The 13043-nt window shown below is 35.2% G+C and overlaps 1 protein-coding gene across 2 annotated transcripts; it reads right to left on the bottom strand.

Annotated features, from left to right (window-relative positions):
* Positions 1-11132: 11132 nt before the first annotated feature.
* On the bottom strand, positions 11133-12034 carry LOC105535146 (transmembrane protein 14B). Of its 2 annotated transcripts, XM_011974138.1 has the most exons (2): positions 11829-12025; positions 11133-11726 (listed from the first exon to the last, which is right to left on the bottom strand). In XM_011974138.1, the coding sequence occupies exons 1-2, from the start codon at positions 11926-11928 to the stop codon at positions 11584-11586; spliced, it is 243 nt and encodes an 80-aa protein (XP_011829528.1). In that variant the 5' UTR covers positions 11929-12025; the 3' UTR covers positions 11133-11583. The 2 variants fall into 2 exon arrangements, with proteins under 2 accessions (XP_011829528.1, XP_011829527.1); XM_011974137.1 differs by having other exon boundaries at positions 11133-12034.
* Between the last annotated feature and the right edge of the window lie 1009 nt (positions 12035-13043).

Genomic DNA, 13043 nt, shown 5'->3' with positions numbered 1-13043 from the left:
TAAAAGCGAAAGACACTGACATAGGGGCTTGTCTGGTCCTTGGTGACATGCATTTACATTCCAAAGGCTAGGGTGAGAACCCAAGTTCCTTTCTATTCAAGGAGCAAAGGTTTCTATTCCGCAGTTAAGGAGGGGAAGGAAAAGGCAACTCTGTCTCTTTCACATGCATAAGCAGATCAATCTATTTCCTTATCTAAAATATAGGCTATGGTTTTCTGAGACGTGACCTGGCTTTCATTGCATCACTCCAGGAGGAATAGTAAACCAAGAAATACATGGGAAACTATACCCTCATTATTTGCTTTTTGTGAATAATGATAATCTGTCTGAACTGGAACACCTTGCATTTACATTCAGGATGAAATTAATAAAGATGAATAGTAAAAATGAAACAGTATCTCATCCTAGTCTGATTTCTGGGATATCAGTACTTGGCCTACTTTAAAAGAAATAGTCTATCTTGAAACAGGTTGTGTACATGGGATAAAACTCATTACTACTAAATTAGGCCCTTTACCTGTTCACTTTTTGGCCAATACATATTATAGTTTACAAACCCATATGACCTGTACTTGAAACAAAAAAACTTACAGAGAAGTATATTTTTTATTTTTAAGTATGCTTAATATTAATTTTTAAATTTATGCATGATAAAATTATTTTTTGTTGTACCTTTCCATGAAGTTTAACAATGCATAAAGTCTGGTATCTACCATCATGATCAAGATGTGGAGCACTTACCACAGAAACTTTACTTATATTACCCCTTTATATAATTCATCTTCACACCTGATTCCACAAACCAATGGAAACCTACTCTCTATGCCTATACATTCACCTTTCCCAGAAAGCTACATAAATGGAGTAATATAGTAGTTAGCATTTGAATCTGGCTTGAAAGAGCCTAGCAAAATGTGGTTGAGATAAAGTGATATCTTTGTATAAACCAATAGCTCTATTTTATATCTGAACAGTATTTTGTGGACGCACTACAGTTTGTTTTTCTATTCACTGGGTGAAGGACATTTGGTCTCTTTCCAGTCTTGTGCAATTGTGTACAAAGGTGCTGTAAATATTTGTATATAGCTGTTTGTAAATATTTATTTTTCTTGGGTAAATAGCTAGGGATGTAATTACAGTATCACTTAGTAAGTGTGTATTCAAACATGTAAAAGTTGCCAAATTATTTTCTAAAGAGAAAAATAAAATTAAATCAAATGGCAAGAGAACAACTGAAATTTTCAGAAGCATCCAAGGCCAAGAGATGATGAATAAAACTGAAATGAAGATACCCTAAGAGTTGTTCATAGAAGGTGTGGTATAGTTGCCACTCCCAAAGTTGAAGTGTCCACTGCTTGCTGATATGTGTCTTCAATTACACAATATACCATAAGTTTGTCTCGATTAAAAATAATTTTTAGTAGCAAACCATACATGTTTTGTGTTTCTTTTCGCCTGAAGGAAGATTAAAGCTTAAAATGGTGACTATATATATATAATATATTATATATATAATGCCTCTCTCCCTTTTTCAGGTTTAATCTGGGGAAAATTTAATCAGCTGAATTGAATGTGCTTGTATGCTAACAGGTTAATCTCGCTAATGAAGGGTCATTATGGTTCAACCGGAAAAGATAGAGAAACTCTTTTAATAAGGAAAAATTGAGGTCAAGGCCTCAATTTTTGCATTTAAACCTTTTTAACATTCTATTCAACATAATATTTTAACCTCCTGCTTTAAAGTTGGAAGATTGAAATTATAATTCCGACCCTTTTGAGTTAGGGTAAAAGCTCATGATCTGGCTGAGTGCTACCTTCTAACATGAGTAAATTGGCAGAAAAGAGTAACATTATTAAATGATTCAAATGAGCGTTATTTAAAATAATCTAATGAAAGATTGCCTTTTCAATAGCAAATAATTCAGCCTATTATAATTTCTATAATTAGAGCAGAATACTACAAAGACTGTATTGAATCAGCATTTTAGATTTGAATTTGACTTGTTAGTTATGTTCTTACTGTCTGTTGTCATAAATAAAAAAGATTATTTAGCACCTCATTTTGTTATATTCAAAACAAGTTGGCCATCAAAATGTTAGTTTATTGTGATATTGTTAATCAAAAGAAGAGAAGACCACAAAATACATTACCAATGACTTATACAGTGTGAGTTAACATTTTACTTGTTCTCATTGGATGGTGTTATATTTCATAACACATATTTTTCCTTTGAGGTATATTTATCCTGCCTGATAGCAATGTGATATTCTAGCCAGCCTCTCATCACTCCCTTATATATCTTAAGCCTGTTATAAATCTAGTCCCTTAGACTTCTAGGTGACATCTGTGAAATAACTGTAAGTGCCCTAGTTATTTTATTCCTGCACTTTTGCATACTCCTTGGTTGGTTTCTAAGTAGACATCACATAATAGCCTTATTTAGGCCATATGGAATGAGGAGTAGCACCTTCAGTTAAATAGTAAAAATAAATAAAAGATAAGAAAGAGAAAGCATATAGTAAGAAGACAGGCACTTAGAGTGCCGAATAAAGAAGAGGGAAAGAAAGCTATAGAAATGACTATAAAGGGAACGATGCTTCAACTTGGGCCATATTCTTTCTTTGTATTCCAGTAGAACACTCCAGTGGTCATTTGTTTATCTTGGTACTCTCTTATGCTCTGCTTGAAATGCCTTAAATAAAGGGATTGATTTATCTCCTCTCAACTATATATTTACGTTGCTAGCAGGAGAAGGCATCCTATTTGATGGGGCCAATTATAACTATTCTTACTAAAGTTTTCCTGGGTGTAGAAAAACCAAAGAAGGCCCTAACTCATTCCTACAATGGTAACATCTGCTTACATGCTTGGAAAAGTGAATACTGATGAAATTTTTTTAAAGCTATTTTGGGGTTTTTGGATAGAAAAACACATGGTACATGTGATTTTACAGCCTCTCCCCAATGATAGCAATTGATGATCTTTCATAGCATTCTTTATAATCTGAATCTAGAGACAGCTTCTGAAACTATTGTAGTAGAAAAATTAGGGATTCCAGTTGATCAGAGTTTACACAAAAGTGTAGACTTACCAAAAAAAAAAAAAAATAAAACCTTAATGTATCTTGTTCTAAAGTCAGAATGATATAAATCATATTTTGCTCTTTTGTTTAATTCTAGAGTCTGAAAAGAAAGTAATAAACAGTTGAATTTAATTTTTTAAAATTATATTTATCTCAATATTCTGTTAATGAAAAAAGAATGTTATATGGTACAAAGAGGAACTGAAAATTATAATAAAGTTCAAATTGTTTGTTTCTATTAATTACATGTAGTTTTATCATTTAATATTATTTCAAATATACTTTGAATGTTTATCATTGTTAACTAATGTATTAGTCTGTTCTTATGCTCCTACAAAGAACTGCCCGAGACTAGGTAGTTTATGAAAAAAAGAGGTTTAATTGACTCACAGTTCTGTATGACTGGGGAGGCCTCAAGAAACTTGCAATCTTGGTGGAGGGTACCTCTTCACAGGGTGGCAGGAGAGAGAATGAGTGCCCAGTGAAGGGGAAATCCCCTTATAAAACCATCAGATCCCATGAGAACTCATTCACTATCACAAGAACAGCATGCTGAAAACCACCCTCATGATTCAGTTATCTTCACCTGGTCCTGCCCTTGACACATGGGGATTATTAAAATTCAAGATGAGATTTGGGTGGGGACTCAGAGCCAAACCATATCATTTCACCCTTGGCCCCTCCCAAGTCTCACGCCCTCACCTTTCAAAACAATCATGTGCTTCCAACAATCCCCCACATTCTTAACTCATTCCAGCAATAATCCCAAAATCCAAGTCCAAATTATCATCTGAGACAAGGCAAATCTCTTCTGCCTATGAGCCTGTAAAATCAACAGCAAGTTAGTTACTTCCTAGATACAGTGGGGGTACAGGCATTTGCTAATACGCCCATTTCAAACAGGAGAAATTGGCCGAAACAAAAGGGCTACAGGTCCCACGGAAGTCCAAAATGCAGTGGGGCAATCATTAAACTTTAAAGATCCAAATGATCTCCTTTGACTCCATGTCTCACATCCTAGTCGCACTGTTGCAACAGGTGGGCTCCCATGGCCTTGGGCAGCTCTGCCCCTATGGCTTTGTAGGGTACAACCCCACTGCTAGCTGTTTTCATGGACTGGCATTGACTGACTGTGGCTTTTCCAGGCCCATAGTACAAGCTGTCAGTGGATCTACCATTCTGGGATCTGGAAGACAGTGACCCTCTTCTCTCAGCTTCACTAGGCAGTACTCCAATGGGGACTCTGTGTGGGCTCTCCAATACAGAGGTTCCCAGCCTCAATTTTTGACTTCTGTGCACCTTCAGGCTCAACACCACGTGGAAGCTGCCAAGGTTTAGGGCTTGCACCCTCTAAAGCCACAGTCTGAGCTGTATCTTGGTCCCTTTAAGCCATAGTTGGAGCATCCAGGACACAGGACACCAAATTCCTAGACTGCGCATAGAAGGAGGGCCTTGGGCCCCAACCACAAAACCATTTTTCCTCCTCGGCCTCTGGGTCTGTGATGGGAATAGCTGCTGTGAAGGTCTCTGACATGAACTGGAGACATTTTCCCCACTGTCTTGGTGATTAACATTTGGCTCCTGGCTACTTATGCAAATTTCTGCAGAATTTCTCCCCAGAAAATGGGGTTTTATTTTCTATTGCATCATCAGGTTGCAAATTTTCCAAACTTTTGTGCTCTGCTACCGCTTCAATGCTTTGCTGCTTAGAAATTTCTTCTACCAGATACCCTACATTATCTCTCTCAAGTTCAAAGTTCCACATATCTCTCGGTCCGGGACAGAACGCTGCCAGTCTCTTTGCTAAAGCATAATAAGAGTCACCTTGGCTCTACTTCCCAAAAAGTTCCTCATCTCCATCTGAGACCACCTCAGCCTGGACATTATTGTTTATATCATTATCAGCATTTTGATCAAAGCCATTCAACAAGTCTCTAGGAAGTTTCAAACTTTCCCACATTTTCCTACCTTCTTCTAAGCCCTCCAAACTATTCCAATCTCTGCCTATTACCCAGTTCCAAAGTCATTTCCACATTTTCAGGTATCTTTTTACCCAGCACCCCACTCTCTGTAGTACCAATTTACTATATTAGTTCATTCTCATGCTGCTGTAAAAAACTGCCTGAAACTGGTTAGTTTATAAAGAAAAGAGGTTTAATTGGCTCACAGTTCCACATGGCAGGGGAGGCCTCAGGAAACTACAATCATGGCAGAAGGCACCTCTTCACAGGGTGGGCAGGAGAGAGGATGAGTGCAGACTGAAGGGGGAAGCCACTTACAAAATCATCAGATCTCATGAGAACTCTATCACGAGAACAGCATGGTGGAAACTGCCCCATGATTTAATTATCTCTACCTGGTCCTGCCCTTGACATGTGGGGATTGTTACAATACAAAGTGAGATTTGGGTGGGGACACAGAGCCAAACGATATCAACTAACATGTTGGTAATATATTGCTGCATAAAAGTAATCTAAAAATTATTACTTCAACAATAATGTATTGTGAAGATTCTGAAGTTTAATTGGGTTCTGCAGTGCAATTCTTGCCTTGTATTTCTGATGTTGTTGCCATTAGATGGCAGCTGGAACTGGAGTCAGATGAAGGTTGAATCATGCTAGAAGTCCAGCATAACTACTTTACTCACACACCTTCTACCACAAGTGGATGCTTACAAAAGCTTAGAGTTTGCTAAGCATCTCTTTCTCTTCCTCTGGCTTCTATTTGGGCCAATGTGATTGTCACAGGGTAGTCAGATTTCTTACACTATAGCTGGTGTTCTTCAGAGCAGGTGTTTGAAGAGATCCTGATGGAAGCTACAAGGTGTCTTGTTTCCAAGCCTTGGAAGAAATTTAGTATCACCTTCTCTCATATTGGTCAAAATAGTGAAAGAATAGGCATAAATGCAAGAGGGGCTATGCATGAACGTGGATACCAGGATGTGTGATTCATCAGGGGTCCATCTGTAGAGATTCACATAATTGCTTAGATTGCTGTGCTGGTGTTAAAAATGTTAAATTTTAACATTTATGTTAAAAAAGGGAGGAAAATTCTATTTTTGAAAGTTAAAAAAGGAAGGTCTCACTTTAGAAAAGGCAGCAAAATGCCTTGGTCACAAAGGTAGATTTTGTAAGGAATGTATTAACATCTGATTCTTTGTATAGAAAAATACACAATAATTAATGAAACCAAACAAGAACTTACATCCTGTGAGTTTCACTGTGTATATTATCATAAATTACATTTTGCCAATGCACACACAAGTTTAAATGGAAAATCTTCTTATTGAAACAGGTGATGTTTTATACTTAATATTCATAGATCATAAACCATACCTTATGTTGCATACTTTATCCTAGTTCAGTGCAGAGAATTTAGTAGATATTAAATATTTGCTTAATAAAATTCAAATAACGAATGAATACATGAACATGAATACTCATATATCAACCTTAATTTGTATCTACATCTACATTGTCTAATGTGATTCTGAGATACCAATTAATTTACTTGTGTGTTATTTTATCAACTAATTCTTTAGTTTGTGAAATACAGTTGCATTTAGTAATGAAAGAAAAGGCAAATTCTTCAGAAGGTGTTTCAAAAGCAACATTCTTTTTCTGAATCAGCAAATAACGCACAATATCAGTGAATGGATTATTCTCCCCAGAGAGTAGTCGTCATTATCCTGCTGTGTGTATAATTGGGGTTGTATTGCATCACATTATTATTTAATGCCTATTGAGAACTAATTGTAATCTCAAATCCATAGTGAATATAGAATATATCTTTTATCATGGCATGTGTATAATCTAACGTATTCTTCTTTTCTGCTTGAGTATTCAGTGTTGTGGAGTAAAAGTGAAACTCTGCAAGCACGCAAAATAATCATTACAGATTATAAAGAACAACTAGTGTTTTTTTACAACACAATGGCCTATTTGATGACTCTACAAACTCAGAAGCATTGGAATAGCTCTGTAGAACTAGTGACCAATTGTTGGTCAAAGTCAAAATTTATTCAGTTTGTGTGAGCATGTGTGTCTTTGTTTATGTGAGAGAGAGACAAAGAGAGTCAGAGAGAGAGACAGAGAGAAGTACACATTGCTAAGTTTCATTACATAAGTATATATAATTATTTATGTTATTAAATATATTTATTTAATAAAAATAAATATTGAGTTCCTAATATAGCTATATGAGCCTTTTAGGTTTTCTGAGTTTATGCATGACTAGTAGTATTTTAATATCTTAAAGTTTAATAAAATCCATCAATTAAGCAGTATAGCCCTGCAGATTTCTTTGGGTTAATGTTTTTTTAATCATGAAATGCTTCTCTTTATCTTTTTTCAAGGAACTTTTCCATTTTCTAAACATACTCTGTCAAATTTCAGTATTTTGACATTCATTGAGTATCATTTCATAGCCCAGCTCACAGATTATCTTTATGAAAGTTTTCTGTGTACTTTAATTAGTGTTTTCTTTAATTATTAAATGTAATATTTGTGAATGTCATCTTGATCAAATTGTTTAATATTGTTTTAACTTTCTAAAAAAGTACTTCTGTTTAGTTAAAAAAAATTTGTCTACAATTTTAGCATGCTCACAAATTTCTATTCAAAGCAGATCTTTAAATATAAACATGACATATAACTGGACCTTCTTTTTTAATCTAATTTAATAATTTGTGACATTTAATTGGATCATATAGTCAATTAACATTCAATGTAATTATTGACAGTTTTGGATTTATTTTCTGTGAATTTTTTTTTTACTTGTGCCTCTTCTATTTTATTACTACTTAGGATTAAATAAATACTTATTTTTAATATTCCATATTTATCTATGGGTTAACAGGCTTTTATTTTCTAATGGTTTATCTGTATCCAATAATATTCATTTTTAAATTACAAAAGTTTCCTAGATTCCTGCTCTTGGTCAATATAGAGTAACAAAGACTGAATTTCTCAGTCTGCCTAACACGACCAAAAGAACTGGGTAAAATATTTGAAGTAATGATTTTCAAGATCCTGAACATCAAAAAAACATGTGATATTGATCCCTTAAGATGGGAGGAAAACCCCAAAATGATGGAAGTTCTATAATTGCATTATTTTACAGCCTTGATAGAGTTTCCAGGGTGCAGTGCAGAGAGAGGGAACAAAAGTGAAGACTGGAAGACTGCAGACTTAAAGAGATGGAAGAAATTTAGAAAGACCAAGCAATGAGAGTTCATAGGATAGAGTACAGGTAGGAGGGAGCTGCACAATGTGGGCATTCTGGACTTACCTGGAAGGTCCTCCTGGACTATTCAGCAGAGTAATTATAAGTGTATATGTATGAGCAAACAATCCAAGGCCAGAGAAACAACAACCCAAAAGGATTAGAGACAGTACCCAGCATGCACTTCATGCTGACAGTGTCTGTTCTAACCAGTATTCATAATTCATGACATATAGTGTAGAATGAACAGAAGAGTCTTACCCTCATAGTGTATAATGGTTAGAATCCCAAGTTGAGCCCTCAGAATTACACTTCTTATGTTGAAGTCAGTATTAACTTTCCTACCTTCTAAAAAACTATGGTGATAATCAAAATTGGGAATCAAAAATCAAAACTGGAAATCAACCATTTATTAAAATATTTTTTGTCTCATTCTCCCTTTTCATTTTGAAAATCCAGTTATATGTAATTTTTAAACTATTGTATCATTCCACATGACCTTGAGTATCTGTTACCTTTTTGTCAATACATGTGATGGTTAATACTGTCAACTTGATTGGGTTGAAGGATGCAAAGTATTGATCCTGGGCATGTCTGCGAAGGTGTTGCCAAAGGAGATTAATGTTTGAGTCAGTGGTCTGGGAAAAGCAGATTTACCCTTAATCTGGGTGGGCACCATCTAATCAGCTGCCAGAGTAGCTGGAATATACAGCAGGCAGAAAAACGTGAAAAGGTTAAACTGGCTTAGCCTCCAGGACTACATCTTCCTCCTGTGCTGGATGCTTCCTGCCCTCAAACATCAGACTCCAAGTTCTTCAGCTTTGGGACTCGTACTTGCTACCATATTCCTCAACTTGCAGAGAGCCTATTGTGAAATCTTGTGATCGTGAGTTAATACTATTTTATCTATATTATACTTTATTTATATAATATATATAATATATCTAAAAAGATATCTATAGATATATAGATATAGATATATTGATATCCTATTAGTTGTATCCCTTTAGAGAACCCCAACTATATCTATATATCTATATATAGATAAATATAGATATCCCATATATCTATATCTATATCTATATACATCTTTATATCTGTATATCCTATTACTTGTGTCCCTTTAGAGAACCCTGATTAATACAATACATCTACTTTCTGTCCTTCAGGTTGAATTATTTCTATTGTTTTATCTTCAAATTCACTTATACCATATTCTACTATCTTTTATCTGTTGTTAAAACACTTTTAGGGAAATTTTTACTTATGTTATTCTAGTTTTAGTTGTAAAATTTCTATTTGGTTACATTTTAGTTTTGATTTTTAGTTTCTCGAGTTAGTTTATTTATCTCTTCACTCATAAGGACCATATTTTCCTGGAAGTCCTTGAAAATATTTATATTCATTTTTAAACATCTTTTTATACAAAATTTAACATCTGTGCCATCTTGCAATTGGATGATATTGACTACCATTTTTATTTTTGGTTGTACTTTCCTATTTTTTAATGGCTAGTGATTTTTGAATTGTATTTAAAATGTTTTGGATAATATATGAGCTCTAGATTCCCTCATTTCCTCCAAAGAGTTTTATTTTTTGTTTTTGGTGGGTAGTCCGATTACTGGCTGTGAATATAGATTTTGATTACCTTTCATTTGATGGTTTATTATGTTTGATTTGTGGAAAGCTCAGAATTCTTTTAACTTTGTATTATTAAACTTCCAAAATCTTTATAGATTTGGCTTTTATTTACCTAGTTTATTAGGTCATTCTTGTATTGCTATGAAGAAATAGCTGAGACTGGGTGATTTTAAAGAAAAGGAGTTTAATTGACTCATGGTTCTGCATCTGTATTAGAAGCATAGAAGTGTCTGCATTTGAAGAGGCTTCAGGAAGCTTTCAATCATGGTCGATGGAAAAGGGGGAACAGGCGTATAACATGGCGAAAGAAGGAACAAGTTTCGGGGGAGGTGCCACTCACTTTTAAACAGCCAGAGGTAATGAGAACTAACTATCATGAGAACAGCAGCAATGGGATATTGTTCAACCATTCACGAGAAATCCACTCACATGATCCAATCACCTTTCATCAAGGCCCCACCTCCAACATTGGGGATTACAATTAAACATGAGATTTGGGTGGGGACACTTATCCAAACTACATTACTTAGTTTCTATCACTATTGACCAGACCTTCCTCTAGGGTTTGCTCCTTATTCTCAAGATATAGCTTTTCTTGCCAATCAGCTTTGTGAGTTTGGTATTAATGACATATCTCCAGCCTGGCTGAGCTGAAACAATGTTTCTGAGCACTGATATACTCCTAGCATTACTGTTTTCCTTTTATCACCATGACAGATAATCTCTGATAAACTCTACATATATACAGTCAAGTCTGGGTACAAAGACACATAGGGAAATTGGACATAGACTTCTGGATCCCCACAATGTTTAACTATCTCTTCTGTGCTGACTTGACCCTATGATTCAAGCCACTTCAGTACCTTTATTCTCAGATCCTTAAAAAATATATATGTCTTCTTTGGCTCCAGCTGTCCACACTGCAGTCATAAAATTGTTCCCAGGAAAAAAAAATGGAAGTGATATAGCGCTTCCTCTTCTTTCATGAGTTTTCTGTCTCTCAGAATTTCCTTAAAGCATTCTCCTCGTATGTCCAATTTTATATATAGTTCTTTGTGGTAGAAAGTTGAGGCCAGTAGCAGTCACTATGCTATGACTGGAAGTAGAAGTCCTAACTGGATATTTTCACTACATAGTTATGCGCTCCTGAGCAATATTTGATTTTTTGATTTTTTGATTTTTTTTTTATTTATAGTAAACTTTATTTTCAATGATATTTCACTTAACATAATTTCAAAGTCAGTCTGTGGTCTAAGATGAGCAAAAGAACAAATACTCTATTTTTTCACACTGTTCCTCTGAGCAGGGAATGGGGTTTCAGGGCTCTCAATGTCAACACCTAACATTTTACCCTTGAGATTTACCTATAGATACAGAAAGAAGAGACAACATCAATATACAAGAATCGATCTCTATGAGGGTCTCAATAAGCTCGTGTTACATCCTCATTATAACCTCTGTAGGGTTATAATGGTAAGAACTGATTTTCCACCCCTCCGCCAAGTTTGGTGTCTTTTTTTTTTTAGGTAAAATGTCAAATGCAAAAATGCTGCACTTATTTCTCTTAATACATTGAAAATAGTGGAAGATGCAGATTTTTAATCCTTCAGGAGTCCAAGCTGGAACATGACTTCTGCTAATCAGATGTCATCAACATAGGAACTCCAATTTTGGCGGCCATCAGCAAACTGGCACCTGCAATTAAACCTACAGGCATGATTTTTCCATAGTAGTAGGATCTCAATCCCATAACACCAACAAAAGTAACAGATGTAGCAGCTAGGAAAACCCAAACGTTCCTTGGATCCTGAGACATCTGATAAGAACCCAGGCCAGCTAGGCTGCCGAAAAGCAGCCCTGCAGCCAGGGACGGCACCCTGCCTGTTTTTACATAGCCAACGATCCCACCAGAAACAACCAGTGCTGTGTAGCCAAAGCCAAACCAATGCAAAGGCACTAATGGGAAGGGGCTCTTCTCCATTCTTCTCTTCTCAGTCCAGAAAGGAGACTGCCCCAGGCCTGCATCGATCTCCCGAAGGCCCGCGCGGTCCACAAGCGCGCACAAGCCGCGGGGCAGAGCAGCCAGGTCTCGCAATATTTATTTTAAATTTCACACTTTATGAACTTTAAAGTAAAATTATATTGCATTTTTTATTTTATTTTACTCACCATTTTTATGACCTTCTTCCATATAGTGTCTGGTGGAATTTGCATTGCCATGATCTCTTCAATTTATGAATATTCCACAAGTTAACTATTTCTTCAATTGTGATGGATATTAATACTACAAAAATGGTTCCATGAAAATCTTTGTTTATATTTTTTGGTCTACTTCACTAATCCAGATGTAGTATGATGTTGATGATAATGTTAGTGATTATGAGAAGTGGTCAGATTCTGAACACATAGTTTTCAGGACGAAGAGCCAACAAGATTCTCATATATTTGCTATTATTATATGGGGAGAAAAAGAAAAGAACAATCATAACTTCAAGGTCTTGCATGAAAAACTGAATGGATGTAGTTGTCATTTGCTGAGACCATAAGACGAGATTTGGCATAAAATCTCACAAAGTATTTGCTATAGTATAATTAAGGTGACTATTAAAACATAGAAGTGGAGAAGCTAAGTGGTTAGTTTTATATGTGATTTTAGATTTTAGAGAGAATGTCTAAATGAAAAGTTTAAAGAAATATTTATATATAAATAGAAGTTAAAGACACAACATTGGATGAAATCAACACAGCAATGAGAATGAGTAGGGAAAAGGAGATTGAAGAATTGGTCCTTCATATACCTTAACATTAAAAATTCAGAAATCTTAGGGAAAATCAGCAGCAAGGACTAAGAGGCAAAAGAAGATTAAAAAACAATGTATGCTTTCTTAAGCCCAAGTGAAAATAGCATTTTAAGGATGACAAAGTGACTAAATGAATCAACTACTGCTAAAGTATGATTACAATATATATCTAATCAGAAGTCATTAAAGAAGGTATTAATCAGAAGTCATTTAAAAGCTTAAATTATATTTCAATCTCTAATTGACATTCTTATCCACATTAAGCATACCCAAGTCTACTTTTCTGCTTTATGAG

The sequence above is a fragment of the Mandrillus leucophaeus genome, unplaced genomic scaffold (assembly GCF_000951045.1).
Source record: "Mandrillus leucophaeus isolate KB7577 unplaced genomic scaffold, Mleu.le_1.0 Scaffold142, whole genome shotgun sequence".
Taxonomy (NCBI): domain Eukaryota; kingdom Metazoa; phylum Chordata; class Mammalia; order Primates; family Cercopithecidae; genus Mandrillus; species Mandrillus leucophaeus.
Note: the sequence above shows the minus strand (reverse complement) of the source record. Positions and strands in the feature narration are given on the sequence as shown.